At 31.9% G+C, this 15,773-nt stretch overlaps 5 protein-coding genes across 5 annotated transcripts; 4 read left to right on the forward strand and 1 right to left on the reverse strand.

Annotated features, from left to right (window-relative positions):
* The first annotated feature begins 2,569 nt into the window (after positions 1-2,569).
* Positions 2,570-6,461, forward strand: LOC107478793 (GDSL esterase/lipase At4g16230). Its single transcript, XM_052256140.1, has 5 exons — positions 2,570-2,915; positions 3,327-3,472; positions 3,991-4,206; positions 5,003-5,249; positions 6,004-6,461. The coding sequence occupies exons 1-5, from the start codon at positions 2,639-2,641 to the stop codon at positions 6,231-6,233; spliced, it is 1,116 nt and encodes a 371-aa protein (XP_052112100.1). The 5' UTR covers positions 2,570-2,638; the 3' UTR covers positions 6,234-6,461.
* A 2,006-nt stretch (positions 6,462-8,467) lies between these two features.
* On the forward strand, positions 8,468-9,516 carry LOC107477996 (uncharacterized). The gene is made up of 2 exons (XM_016098090.1): positions 8,468-8,966; positions 9,047-9,516. The coding sequence occupies exons 1-2, from the start codon at positions 8,468-8,470 to the stop codon at positions 9,514-9,516; spliced, it is 969 nt and encodes a 322-aa protein (XP_015953576.1).
* A 36-nt stretch (positions 9,517-9,552) lies between these two features.
* On the forward strand, positions 9,553-10,668 carry LOC107478002 (uncharacterized). The gene has a single exon (XM_016098103.1). It carries the CDS (start codon positions 9,553-9,555, stop codon positions 10,666-10,668), a length of 1,116 nt encoding a protein of 371 aa, XP_015953589.1.
* LOC107478012 (serine/threonine-protein phosphatase 7 long form homolog) lies at positions 10,665-11,627 on the reverse strand. Its single transcript, XM_016098114.1, has 2 exons — positions 10,897-11,627; positions 10,665-10,803 (listed from the first exon to the last, which is right to left on the reverse strand). The coding sequence occupies exons 1-2, from the start codon at positions 11,625-11,627 to the stop codon at positions 10,665-10,667; spliced, it is 870 nt and encodes a 289-aa protein (XP_015953600.1).
* A 1,354-nt stretch (positions 11,628-12,981) lies between these two features.
* LOC107476149 (F-box protein At2g26160) lies at positions 12,982-15,113 on the forward strand. Its single transcript, XM_021136873.2, has 3 exons — positions 12,982-13,135; positions 13,215-14,451; positions 14,759-15,113. Exon 2 carries the CDS (start codon positions 13,307-13,309, stop codon positions 14,441-14,443), a length of 1,137 nt encoding a protein of 378 aa, XP_020992532.1. The 5' UTR covers positions 12,982-13,135; positions 13,215-13,306; the 3' UTR covers positions 14,444-14,451; positions 14,759-15,113.
* Positions 15,114-15,773: the final 660 nt, after the last annotated feature.

A 15,773-nucleotide genomic window follows, 5' to 3' on the forward strand; every position in this document is an offset into this window, starting at 1 on the left:
TAGCTTACTTTGATTAAAAAAAGAATACAATAAATCCATAATTATATATTCTACTATTATAAATATTATTTGTTAAAGATATAATTATTCATGTGTCTCCTTTTATCTATTTAAATTAAAAAAAAATTTGTAACATGTGATATGAAAATTTATATATATGACCAAAATGTCTAAAATTCATCCTTATATATATACATTGATTATACCCGAAGTTTGATGGTTGATTTTATTTAACAAATATTATTGTTAGGATTCCATGAGGTTAACATCCCAATTTATACAGAGGTCAAACAAATTATTTATCGGTGAATATTAATAAACTTTTTAAAAATTTTATTTTTAATTTATAATAATATCCAAATAAACATTTGAAATCACACCCCATAAAAACTATATTGTTAGTTCTCCAAATTTTCTCATATATATAATCCGTGTAATAAATAGATGGGTTACATTTTATTTGAAATATTGCACGTCGCAATAACTTTTGTAACCAAATAAAGTCCTCTGTCCCAGGCCAGCTTGATTAACTTAAACCTCCTCCTCAAATTGTAATTACCTTCTAATAATTACACAAACAAAATACCAAACACCGTACCATGCATTCGACATAATATTAATAATCAAACAAATACATGCATCCATATTGGCATTATTATAAGCTTATATTTCGGCACTTATTTGAATACCTAATAATTTTTACCGTAATATTAGAGAGACAAAAATAACAGTAAGAATTTATCTTATTTAAAATTCATTAATTATTATAAAATAAATTTTGATTAATTTTAACTAAATCTTTTTTGTTATCAAATATTTCCGTAATTTTTACAAAGTCGGCCATGTTTGATGTGTTTATTATTTTCCACATAAGAAAAGTTTAGTAACCAAACTTAGAGAACAAAATCAGCCAAAACTTTCTATTCTTAACTTTATTTAATTAGATGAACAAAATTTTCCTTAATTATTATGCTCTTACGCGCCTACTGTTTTTAATTATTGCAATATTTATTGTATCAAACATTAATTGTATATATTAAATAGTATATTATAAATACATACCTTATCAATTTACATTCTTATTAAATGAATATACATAATTTATATTTATGGTTTTTAATTTATATTATAATAACAAAAACACATTTTTTATTTATTACATAACATCTATAGATTTATATACATAATTTTATTATTAATATACTTTTATAATTAATATAATACAATTTAAACTATATTTTATTATATATTTCAAATTATTTCATATATGCACTAATAAATTATTATTCAAAATGTTTTAATTTTTTTTGAAGATATTATACATTTAAATTAACATATAATTTTTTAAATTATTGATAATTTAAAAAATTGTTTCATATTTTTCAAAGTGAAATAATTTATTTTGATTTACATATATTTTCAAATTTTATTATAATTAGATTTGAAAAAAGAATATCAAATACTTAAATTAATTTATTCAATTAGCAAATTTACTCATAATTTCATAACAGATTAGGAAATTTATTCATAATATCCATAAGTTCATACACATAACATCCAAAATTTTATATTAATAACATCCATAATTTTATATTAATAATATCCAAAATGTCATATTAATAACATCCATAATTTTATACTCATAATATTCATAATTTCATATATATTACTAAATTTTAAACTATGTGTCTTGTTATATATTTCAAATTATTTTATATGTACACTAAAGAGTCATAATTTTAATATTTTTTATTTACTATTTATAATTCTTATTTATTAATTTTAAGTTAATAATTATTTTTAAAATTTTATTTCTTAATTTTTGTTTATATTTTATATTTTATTTTTTATTTTATAATAGTCTATATGTAAAATATGAGTTGTATAATAGAAGTTGTTAAAGTCTCTAATTTAATATCTATATTTTTATACGTATAATATTTATATTTTATATACATAATATTTATAATCAATAAATTGGTACTAATTTATTATTATTTATTATTTTATTTTAAAGGTCATAAACCAATAATTTTGGATGTTTATAATTTTCAATAAATAGAAATCGATCAAATTTAAGATTTTTTTATTTTTTTTAAATGTGTTGAGGTTATTTGAGATTTTTTAAAAATTAAAAATATAAGAATTTAAAATTTTTATTTGGGAGAAAAAATTATAGAATTAATGAATTATAAATGTATATAGTAATAATGAGAGAGAAATTTTTGAAATTTGATTCACATTAAATTTAGAATTAACTTTTAGTATAATTAAATGAAGAAAAAAATTAATTATAAAAAAAATTAATTATGTCAATTAAATTAAGAGAGTAATTTACACTCTCTTATAAATACAAATATTATTAATTATATATCTTTATTTATTATCTATAATATTTTGACTATCGTAGCATTACTCTTTTCATAATTCTATAATAATTAATAATTACATTGTTTCCTTTGACAATGACCCCGTATTATATAATTAATATGAGATGTATATATAACATGCTAATGTTTATAGATATAAGATCATGAGTTTTGTATAGATATATCATTATCAACTACTCTTGTGTTTGAGAGTCTCTGATCTCATCATTCACAAGAGTCTTTAAGGGAAAATTAAAGAGAGAAATAATATGGCACCATTATTTGAAGGAAAGAAATGTTCTATTTTCACAAATTTGTTCTTTCTTCTATTCTCTATATCCATGCTAGTAGTAGCTTATGGGAATAATAATAATAATGTGAAGAAACCAACATTATTCATATTTGGAGATTCAACTTTTGATGTTGGAACCAACAATTTTCTAAAAAGTATAGCAAAGGCTAACATCCTCTACAATGGGATTGATTTCCTTCATTCAATTCCCACTGGAAGGTTCAGCAATGGCTATAACACTGCTGACCAAATTGGTAATATAGAGAAATTTACGAGGGCTAGAAATTTTTAGTATTTTTTGTTATTATTTGATTAATATAAACAAATAAATTTTATTAATTCATGAGTACAAATTTTGAAAAATATTAGTATAAACTGTATTAATTTATGTGTGTAAATTCTGATAAATTTAGGTACAAATTATATATTTTTTATGTGCAAAACCCTTATAAATATGGTTGCAAATTATTATTGACTAAGTGCTAGCAAAAATGATAATATTTACTGGTTATGTAACATTGTTCGATAATATAATAATAAATTCAATTTTTTGATATATGACTTTATTATATATTATTGAATTGGAAATGTTTTCTTTTTCTTTTGAAAAAATATTTAATTTATTTACTTTTTTTTTTGTGTTGATTATATATATGATTGAGTAGCGAGGCAATTTGGTTATATGGAAAGTCCACCACCATTTTTGGTTTTGGCTAAGCATCCATACAGTTTCAAGAGGAACATACTTGGTGGTGCAAATTTTGCCTCAGCAGGTTCTGGAATTCTTAGAGAAACAGGCAAGAAGCAATGGGTAAGTTTGTTTTAGTAATTAATTAATCAGTAATCTTAGAAAAACAACAAAAAATAGACAAAATTTACTTTTTTATTAATATTAATTAATTTTAACAATAATTAATAAATATTAAATAAGATAAATTTTGACTATTTTACTAATTTTTTTTGTTACTAAACATTTTTGTTAATTAATTAACATATTTATTTACCTTCCTTAATAACACATTAATAAGCTAGTTTAGAGTCGGCAGCTGGAACGAAAAAATAAAAAGCAAAAGAGCTGCTCTAATTTAGTTTTTAATTTTTGTAATGCAATTATGTTGTAATTTTTAATAGTCTTATATATTTTTACTTGGCTTTTCAATCAAGTCCATATAATTTAAACGTTCTTATTCAAACTTCATTCATGTATAAATATATTTTAACTAAATTCCTTTTGTTTAAAAATTTTATAAAAAAAATTGATTACAAAATTTTAAAGTACAAGAACTTAATTAAAAAAATGTTTGCATGGTAATAAAGTAAACTGTAGAGTTCCTTGAGGAACAGGTTCAACAATTTAAATTTGTGCGTGAGAAAATCAATGAGAAATTGGGAGAAGAAAAAGCTTGTAGATTTGTTTCAAATGCTTTGTTTCTAATTAGCATTGGAAGCAATGATCTCTTTGATTTTGCACGTAATGAAACTTCCATTCGCAACCCACAACAATATTTGGCTTCTCTTCAAGCCACCTACTTCATCCATATAAAGGTATCCTAATTACTTTTTTTTTTAAACAACTATTATTGCATCATACACATTATTTTACTACTTAATTACGTACTATTAGACTTTATATATGTATCTCAATTTAAATATATAAATAATTTTGGTATTTTAAGGACTCATATTCTTAATTAATATCTATTTTGTTTATGCTAAAAATTGAAAGAATTTTCATGTTGGTTCACTACCAAAAGAATTAAAATAAAAATACCACATATAAGAGAAATTTCTTTTTTGAGCATTTCAAGCAAGGAAATTTTCAACACCTGAAAAATAAATTGCACTAATTTAAAGAAAGTAAAAAAAAGAATTCAGAAACCAACTTTTCTCGATTATCATTCAATTAATTTTGTACTTTCTCTTGTCTTTTAAAAAAGTTATAGCTAATTTTTTACAATTTCTCGTATGAAAATATTTTCATGTAAAAATAATAGTTCAACAATACTAAAAAATAATAAATTATGGATGAATTTATCAATTAATTTTTGTTTTTTCATCTGTCGCAAAATCCATCAATATTTTTGAGAAATAATATCTGTCGATAATATATAATTTTCTAGTAATAAGATATTTACACGTATTATATTAAGCAGTTTAGTCGAACATATATATCAAATTAATTAACAGTTTTTTATTATCATTTTTTTCTGAACACATCTTCAAACGAGTAATCATGTTAATATTTTATTTGTGAATTATATATGCAGACTTTTAGTTAATGTGTGGTGATTTTTAACATAATATGAAAGACATCATTGTTTATTATTGATGTGAATTGCAGAATATATATTTATTAGGAGCTAGAAAATTTGGGATACTAAGTATTCCACCCATTGGATGTTGTCCGGCTGTTACTTCTCAGAATAAAGGAAACTGTTTGAAACCGCTCAATGATTTAGCAACTGCTTTCTATTCCGCCACTAATACTCTTCTTCAACAATTGAGTTCTGAATTGTTAGGGTTTAAGTATTCACTTGGCAACACTTTTCTAATGACCAAAACCTTGCTAGACACACCATCCACTTTCGGTAAGAATTATTGTATGTATGTTTCTTCTGTTTCATTTTATCTATCTCTGCCATTGGTCAAGAATATATTAGCAGAGAATAAAAGAAAAAAAAAACTATAGAACATTCAATATTTATTACAAATTATGTAAATTTCTAAGATATTGTTTTTGAGGAGATTAATAATTCTTATTTTTAACCAAAAATAAAATAATTATATAATAAAAAAAATTGATGTATCTCATAGAATAAATAGTTATTAGGAGCTATTTTGTCATTTTTATTTTGTTAGAGGTTAGGTCACGTGGTCTTTCTTAAATGAATTAGGATTAGATTAGGTAATTCCTTCAAAAAATAATATACCTCTAAATTTAATATTAGTAATGAATTCTCTCCTATAAAAATTTTACATGATTCTATCATATATTATATAATTTTATCAGTATAAAAAGTAAAAATCAATACTATGTGAAATTTTTATATGAAAAGATTGAGTAGCTATATAGAAATTGTGTCTTATTACATACTATATATACTATAACATGTCTAAATTCTATTATTTTATTCATTCATTAAATATTTATTAGTAACAAATATGAAATTAGCTAAGATGATAAATATTTTATATTATACTTAAGAGTTCTTGAATTCAAATATTGTAAAGATTATATTAGGGCTAAAAATGTATGTACTAAACTCCTTTTCATCCCATTATATATAGTAGATACCAATCATTAACCTTTTTTTTTTTTTGTTTTGGGAAATTTATTTGTAGGGTTGAAGGAGACAAAATCAGCATGTTGTGGAATTGGATACTTGAATGGGCAAGGTCCATGCAACAAAACAGCTGGTGCCAATCTATGTTTTGATAGAAAGGATCACTTGTTTTGGGATTGGTTTCATCCAAGTGAGAGAGCTTCTCAATTGGCTGCACAAACACTTGTTCATGGAAAGTCAAAAGACTTTGTGACTCCAATTAATTTGAGCCAATTAGCTAGGGCTTAATTATTCATGTCACAACACAGTATAAAAAATACGCTAAAAACTATCGAAATTACTGTTAAATTTTACGTTGTCAAATTTTGCGACAGTTAACAATGTCGTTCTATCGGACTATAAGCGTTACTGTCAAATTAATCCGTCGCAAGGCATCTAATAATAATGGATGCTGCTCATGTGTTCTTTTATTTTCCAATGCATACATGTTGGGAATAATTCAATGATAGATTGTCACATTTAATTTGTCACTCTAATAAGAGTTGCCGAGAGTTCACTTTTGTTATAAAAATGTGGTGTAACCATTTAATACAATATTTCAATATATATATGCTTCTCAAGTGAGAGAATGTCATTTATATAATATATAGTCTGCATTTACCTTAATTTTAAACAAGTGAGGGTTCTTTAATATACCTATATTTTTCTGTAAAGGGTTTTGCTAATTATTAACTAAAAAAAATATTATTACAATTTCCGAAACAATAAACTTATTACTAACTATATATATTTGAAAATTTCAACACATCTAACCAATTAAAATATTGAAATTATAATTTTTTAAAACCTTTTTTTTGGTAAAGTACCTTTTTAAAACCTTAATAAGTGATTATAAGTTACTCATTAACATAATCCTCTTATTTTTTTTGGTTTACCCAAACAGTATCCCCCAACCCGACAGGTTAAGAACTAATCCGTCGCGGATCTGAGCTCCATTTAAAGGTCTGTCACTGGCCAATGAGTTGCTGCATGCACAAGGTAGGGTTCGAACTCCGAACACTTACTTAAGTGGACGAGTGAGCTGATTACTCGACCAACTCAAGTTGGTTACATAATCCTCTTATAATTAGTATCATATATCAGTTTTTATATTAATAATTTTTGTACACAGCATCAGTTTTTTGGGCTGGATACATAGATTCTTCTTGGTCTTTTGGGCTGTGGCCCATATTCATTTCTATGGCCTTCGAAAAGCACTATTTTTATAATGTCCAAAAATACAGCACTACTTTTAATTTTTTATAGGTGCATTTTATGATAATCGGAAAAAAAATTAAATATTTATTTAAGAAAATGTGTCATTTAATTTTTATTAAGCTTTAAAATAAATTTATACACTTCTCTTCGTTTTCTTTAAACAAAAATATCTTCATTATAAAATTATTTTTTATTTTCTAATACTGTCATGTAACTTTTTTTCAGACCAAAATATTTTTTTTTTTACTTTGCTTTCAAAAGAGTTTTATCATGTAAAAATTTTTCATCCAAAAGAAAAAATCTAAAAATACTAGTCTATAGTATAACAAATAAAATAAAATCTAAAACCGAAAGGAAGAATTTTAATATCAAATTGAGTGTTAAGTTAGTTGAAACGAATAAGATATTAAGATGATCAAAAAATATATTTTATTTGTAAAATGACTTGTTACATTAGTATTAGGCATTATGCATCAGTGGCACATTAATTAAGTTAAATTAGTCAGTTAATCATAATTGTATTAGCCAATTAGCTTTAGTCAATTGACTAAATCACACCATATATATATATGATTTCATAATAAAAGATTCATAAATCAGAATTATTTTTTACATTATTTTGTGTTCATCTAACATAGTATCAGAAGATATATTTTTTTCTTGCATCTTTTTGATATATTTTCTCCTTGCATCTTTTTTTTCATAGTTTTCTTTCGTAATTTTTTGGCTGATTAATTTAAATATGGAAAACATGTGGGTGATTTGGGAGAATATGGAGCAACTGTGTGTATTACACAGAGATGGATGTTGGCAGATGACATGCACAGCACGCAGGGGGCGTGGTGCATACATCACGTGGGGGGCGTGGAAGTTAGGTGGCAAGCTGTGGTTGAGCCACCTAGGCAGCACGCAGGGGGCGTGCTTAGTCAGCACGCAGGGGGCGTGCTGACGTGGCGAAATCTGATTGGCCCGTGACTGCACCACGTGGGGGGCGTGCTGACGTGGCGAAACGTGATTGGTCCAAGTGTGAACCACGTGGGGGGCGTGGTAAGTTCACCGCTCTATATAAGGTAGAGCTCGATAGTGTTTTCCATACTGAGTGAGTGAGAGTTGAGTGTGTTGTGAGGATTCTTTGATGCTGTAGTTGGTGTAATGGAGGACACCGCAAATTTGGTGGTGTATCGTAATGGTGAGATAATACGTAATACCATGAGGGAGTGAGGTTTGTGTCACAAAATTCGTTTTCGTTTGTGGTTCCATGCACGATGACGTTAATGGAGCTGCAGAACGGCCTATGTCAAAGCATGGAGAATGGTACGTTAATGAGAGTGAGCAGAATTCTGTACCGAAATCCGGTTGTGGTTTTTGGTGGCCTAATACAGTTTGATACCATTCCGATCACGGATGAAGCGAGTATGCAGAATATGTTTCAAATTCACCGGCAGACTTATATGAGACACCCACAGATTGAGTTGTACGTTGAGTTTGAAGCTGAGGAGGCAGTAGCGGTCCAAAATGATATAGATGTAAATGATGATATAGCTGCAGTGTACGAAGGTATGAATAGTGACAGCGAAGAGGACTTCGAAGCCACTTATGAAGCCGGCGATGAAGATGAGGATGGTGATGTGGGAGTTGAGGCAGCAGTGGAGAATGTAGTGGTTCGTCCCTCGAGCAGTCAACCGATGGGCGTTCCACCTTTTATGTGTGAGTTGGATCTCGACGCCATACATGCCCCCGAGTTTCCGGAATATGCAAACATAGGTACGTGTTGACTAAATAAGAAGTTTTTGTGAGTTTATACTTTGGACTGTGCAATAAACGATGATTTCGGCTTTCTGTAGGTATTGCTGATCCTGAGGACGGAGAGTTCCGAATTGGAATGGAATACAGCTCTAGAAAGTCGGTCGTTGCAGCAATTAGAAGTTTCACTATATCTAGAGGAGTTGACTATGATGTGTTTGAGTCTGAGCCACAGACGTTCTATGCAAAATGCAAGATGTACGGGCGTGGATGTGACTGGCTTATCCGAGCCAGCTTGATACGGAAAAAAGGTTGTTGGGAGATACACAGATACAACGGTAGGCACATGTGCACGATCAGAACGATTTCACAAGATCATTCCAAGTTGGACTCGGATACAGTTGCTGAGGCTATAAGGCCATTAGTCGAGACGGACCCGTCCATGAAGGTGAAATCTATAATTGTGGAAGTCCATTCAAGGTTCAACTATACCATCAGTTATCGAAAGGCTTGGTTGGCAAAGCAGAAGTCCAAAGCTAAAGTTTTCGGTGGTTGGGAGGATTTTTACTAAGCGTTGCCATAGTGGCTCTCGGTTATGGTTTAGAAGATGCTCGACTCAATTGTCCAAATAGAAACACAACCTCTGTACAACGGGAGTGAGGAGGCGGACAGTGTCAGAATACTTCACCGCGTATTTTGGAGTTTCAATTCATGCATTAGGGCGTTCAGGCATTGCAAGCTTTTAGTTCAAGTTGATGGCACACACCTTTACGGAAAATACAAAGGTACACTTCTAGTCGCTGTTGCACAAGATGGGAACCAGAACATTGTGCCTATCGCCTTTGCCTTGGTGGAAGGTGAGACAGCTGATGCGTGGCACTTCTTCCTCAGGAATCTGCGAACGTATGTTGTTAGAAAAGACGGTGTGGGTATGATCTCAGACCGGCATGAGTCAATACGGGCAGCAGTTAATCGTTCCGGTGGTGACTGGCAACCTCCAAGAGCATGGTGGATGTTTTGTATAAGACACATCGGCAGTAACTTCTTAAGGGCATTCAAAGTCCCTCACTTGCAGAAGCTTGTTGTCAATATAGGGTATTCAAGAACGGTGGAGGAGTACAATATCAACTATAAGAGGTTGGAAGAGCGAGGCGAGGCATATGCCAGGTGGTGCGATGCCATCGGACTCAGACATTGGGTATTGGCATTCGACGAGGGACATCGATGGGGGCATATGACAACGAACCTTGTGGAGTGCATTAACTCAGTGTTGAAGGGTGCCCGTAATCTACCTGTGTTGGCGCTGGTCCGAGCAACATATTATAGGTTAAATGAACTCTTTACGCGGAAGAGTGCGGAGTCTCACGAACGCAAGCGTGTTGGATTTACGTACTCCGCATTTGCGCAACAGCGGATAGAAGCAAGTATGCAACAGGCTGGGAACATAGTTGTGCACCGCTTTGATAGAAGAAATGAGGTGTTTGAGGTGCGCGAAATGACTACTGGAAAGGTGTTAGTTGTTGATCTAGCGCGACGGACGTGTGACTGTGGGCACTTTCAGGTTGAACGAATACCATGTCGCCATGTTATTGCTTGCTGTGCTAACCAGCGTCTTGATTGGCAGTTGTATGTGCATGATGTGTACAAGATGACGGAAGTTCGTAAGGTTTATAGGTTTGATACGGCCGCCACTCAAACTGCCACAGTATTATTGGCATATTAGAACCCTAACAATAATGGATTGAAAAACGGAACAGCTAAAATATAACTATTTACCTCTTCCATGTAGTCTATGTCATGCCTGAATGTCTCTACGGTCTTGGATAACCACGCTGTAGTCCGTTCCGAATGACTCCACCTGACACATTATTAATCGAAAAAATTTAAATAAAACAGCATATGTCAAACATGCATCATGAATATAACACAAGACTAAAATAAGACTTATTACCTCCTGGCAACTGGTATCTCGGCGGGTGGAAGGGTTTGTCTCGGTACGGAAGCAAGACACGGCATTCGCTCCCATGCCCAAACAAACAATAGATTCAGAGGGCCATCCATCTCCTTAGTATCATATCGTGATGCACGGCATAGTGCTCTGTAAAGATGAGCGAGACAAGCTGACCCCCAACTGTAAGCATGGATCTGCTCGAAATCGCGAACCAATGGTAAATACTTCGCATGTGCATATGCGGTCGACTTGTCCGTGAATAGCGTCGACCCTAACAAACAGAATATATGACATCTGACGTATCTCCTGATGGACTCCTCAGTATTCAACGGCTCTGCATCTCTAATACGTCGAACCCAAGCCAACTTTATATAGGACTTCGCATTATGACTGACTGATGGCTCACGACCGAATATTGCTATGCCCTGATTTTGAACAAACTCGCTGCTACTATCTGTCCATCCACTGACAGGCTCTCCATCAATGGGTAGCCCGAATATATGAGCAACGTCCTCTAATGTCACTGTAACCTCACCGATTGGCAATACAAAGCTATGGGTTTCAGGCCTCCACCTTTCAACCAGAGCAGCTAACATGGGGTGAAATCCTCTTATGACTCCAATTCTGGAGACGTGGTAGAATCCCGTAGCGCGTAAGTGGTTCTCCACAATCGGATTCCACGTCTGTGGTGGATCCAGTTTACGCACCAACAAATTCCTGTTAGGCTGCATTAACAAAATTACATGTTAAATTAATTAAATAATAATCCTTATAATATTATAATAATATATATTATACGGTAACAATAATATAATAATATATATATATATATGTATTCTACATAATATAATAAATAATATATATCAGTATCATAAAAAAAATACATAAAAAATAAAATAATTTAAATACATCAAAAAAAAAATTTATTTACTTACATAAATAGGATGATCCAGAAAGTTGATAATATGTTCTTCAGGCGCTAGATAATTACGTACCATTTTTTTTTAATCCTTCAAACTAATATTCTTTTTATCTCCACATATAAACTTAACTCACCACTATTCACTACTACTTACTACCCTCCTCACTAATATTACCCAACTCACTTCTTTCTCTCCTTCTCCCGTGTATCTCTTTTCTTTCAGCTATATTTCATGAATGGGAGGAGAAGAAGCTCAACTGCATGCATATATATATACATGGAGCAACTATTGCGCTGCTTCCCGGGGTGGGGGGCTGTCTCCTGCATGCAGGCAGGACTGCAACACGCCCCCCGCGTGGTGCTGCATCGGGACTCCGTGCAACGCTGCAACCCTGACGTACCACGCCCCTGGCGTGATGACTCACCACGCCCCTGGCGTGCTGCCATCTTAGCCACCACGCCCCCGGCGTGCTGCCACTCTGCCTATCCACCTCAGCCACCACGCCCCTGGCGTGTTGCAACGTGGCACTCCTGTTCAGCCACCACGCCCCCGGCGTGCTGCCAAGTGTTTCTCCCGCTCAGCCACCACGCCCCCGGCGTGTTGAGGGTGAGCTCCACCCTTCGGTAATTCCCCTCCTTGGCCAATATCCGGCCAATTCACCAACACTTCCTCCATATAGAAAATAATTTCCGTAATTTTTTTCTTAGTTCTTTTTCTTTGTTTTCGTTAGAAATAAGCAATCCCAATCACGAACTCTGAGAAACTATCCAGAATTGTTTTTGTCTTCGAAGATCCATAACGAACTCAGTTTTTTCATTGGCCTCTTCCACTATTTTAGATCCGCTTTTTCTTTTTTTTTCTGATCAACCTGGTTTGATACTCGTCACTCAGCATATATAGTTAGGATAAAATATATTTTGTATTCACAAAAATATATAGGAAAAAGTATTTTTAGAATTTTCAAAATAATTTTAAAGATTTTAATGTTAGATCTAAACTTATAAAATGTGAATATTCTATTGACCTTGCACTCTAATTTTTTTAAATTGTGAAATAAATAATTTTTTATGCCATAGAATATATGACCACTTAATAATAATAATAAAAATAATAAAAAATATATATTTCTTTTACGGATTATCTTAATGTTATCAGAAAAGGAGACTAAGAAGTCAACTGTTGTTCCTCCTTGAAGAAAACCATAAGTCTTACATGGCATCTTCAGCATAAGATTCACGATGTTGAATTTGAAATCTCTGAAGTATTCTCCACGTTTCTCTGTTGTTGGTTCCTCACTCCTTCTTCTGAACTCACAGGTACCTTCTTCTTCTTCTTATTCAGTCTTCATCATTCAACACTAATAAAAGCACCCACCACCCATTTGATGAAAGTCAGGAACCAAACCAAAAAGCATAAGAAGCATAGAGTCTTCAAACTTCGAAGTCAAGAACAAACATAGCAGAATAGGTGTTTTGGAGTTTGAATCTATGGATCGTGAGAAGGTAGATTGGTCTGAACTCCCCATAGAGCTATGGCCCAAGATTGGAAAGTGTCTAGAGAATCACATAGATGTTCTAAGATTCAGAAGTGTTTGTGAAACTTGGAGATCTTCCATCCCTTCTTCTCATCCAAATTCTCCATCTTTTCCAATGAAAATCCCTCACCCCATCAATTCCTCCATTAAAGCAAGCCTTACCCAAGCTACCCTTTATCTTATTGAGTCAACTGATGCAAGCTTTGGCTCCAAGTTGGATCCTTTGGCACCTTCTTCTTCCAAAGGGTGGTTGATCAAGGTTGAAGAAGGTCCAAAGGGTGTTTCTTTGAGGCTGGTTAGCCCAATATCTGGCCGGAAAATCTTTCATCCTTCTGAAGATTCTCCAATGATTTGGAACCTTTTGAACTATAGAGTCATTGAATTATGCAAATCCTACACCCTTCAGAACACTGGCAGGTTCTCTGCTTCTGTGAGCAAGGTTGTTTTCTTTCCAAACTCTTCTTGGGTTGGTGTTGAAGATTCGGTTGCTTGTTGTGTGTTTTTAGAGGGAAGATTGGGGATAATGAAACATGGTGATGAGAAATGGGCACTAGTGGATGACAAGAATTTCTATTATGATGATGTTATTGTGCATAGGGGACAATTCTATGTCACTGATAAGTGGGGCACTATCTCATGGGTAGATACAAATTCCTTGAAATTGATTCAGTTCACACCTCCCTTGTGTGGTTTTGGTAACAAGAAACATTTGGTCGAATCATGCGGGAGTCTCTATGTTGTTGATAGGTACTATGAAACTGAGCCAAGGAGGAGAAACTACTTCGGCCGCCAGGAAAACCGAGATGCTGCCGTGGAATGTTTCAAGGTTTATAAGTTGGATGAAGATTGGGGAACTTGGGTTGATGTGAAAAAATTGGGAGATAGAGCCTTCATTTTGGGTAGAAATTGTAATTTCTCTGTTTCAGCTAAAGAACTCACTGGATATCAAGGGAACTGCATTTACTTCACTGATATGTTTGATTTAAGGATGTACAGCTTGGATGATCATAGCATTGTTACCATTGACTTTGATCCAAGTATTGAGAAGAATATGATGCCTCAAACCGCTTGGCTAGGTCACACTATTTGAGTTTAAAGGTATACTATTTTCTTGGCCATACTGCATATGTAGCACAACTTGATGTTACTATATATTTTGCAACTTATGTAAAGAATGCTATCACTAGTTGTGTCTTTGATAACCATGATAGTCCATCAGACCAGATATATGCTTGTCTCAGTAGTGTGATTGATTCTTAACTATGTGATGTTTATAGAACTATTCAATCAAATTGTTGAGAATGCTTAATTTATTTATGGCAATTGAATATTGTAGTGCTCCAAAAACACTATGAATACTTATTATTGCTCACTTCACTGATGTGTATTTGTGTCTTCTCAACAGCTAAAAGCATATACATGAAGGAAGAAGAACCTCTCTGGAGAAGTTCATGGTGAAGAGGCATACTATTGCTGATCTTAATTTATGGAAGCCACTTTTGCTTGCTATGTAATTATTGGTTCATTTGCTACTTGAGTGTCACACTAGGATTCTTTTGGTTCTCCAAGATATTCTCATTCCACCTTTGTATTATATATATATAGGCTATAGCAACAACTTTGTATCATAACAAAAATCAAGATCTATGTTGCGCTTCCATTAGTATATAATGAGATTGGGTTGTGTACTTGAAGATTGATTTGGTAATAATATGATAGAAACCAAGGGGAATTGGGACTTCTATCTCTTTTTTTTATGACATAGTTGCTTGTTCATTCATTTCCAAGCTTATCTAAATGCTTAATAGTTATTTTGAATATATTGATCATTACTTTCGTTTTTCCGATCACATGGAGAGAACAAAAGAAACATTTTGTTCTTTCTTCAGCAAGATCTGATCTCTAAAAGACCTCTCAATAGGATTTGAATCGAAAATGCAGTTTTGACCATCTATAAAATTATAATAATAAAAAGAAAAAAGAACAATTGGCTCTTGAACTATTCATAATTAGATGATTTAAATAGTTTACAATTCATTTGGTGCTTTATTTGGTTGGTGCTAACTATAGGACTTTCCCATCACTGTCATTTTCACTTCTTTGGCTTATTTTCTACAGATGCTTGTTATTTATTGGTGTCTTGGTGAAGAGAAATGTAAGCAAAAAATATGCAAAACCTTTAAATGAGATTTGGACAATATAATTAATGAGTTATTAATCTTTTAAATTTTGGAGACAAGACAATTCATTTGTTGATGTTGACTGGCTCTTCAACATAAGTTGTATAAATTTAAACACATAATTAAAAAGGAAATATTATCATTAAATAGGATACTAATATAGGAATTTGATTAATTTAGTTTAAAGAAATGTATTGGTTGTCTCTTTTAGTACGGTTTTTTTTTTTCACTCTCAAAATT

This window comes from Arachis duranensis, unplaced genomic scaffold, assembly GCF_000817695.3.
Source record: "Arachis duranensis cultivar V14167 unplaced genomic scaffold, aradu.V14167.gnm2.J7QH unplaced_Scaffold_165934, whole genome shotgun sequence".
NCBI classification, from domain to species: Eukaryota; Viridiplantae; Streptophyta; class Magnoliopsida; order Fabales; family Fabaceae; genus Arachis; species Arachis duranensis.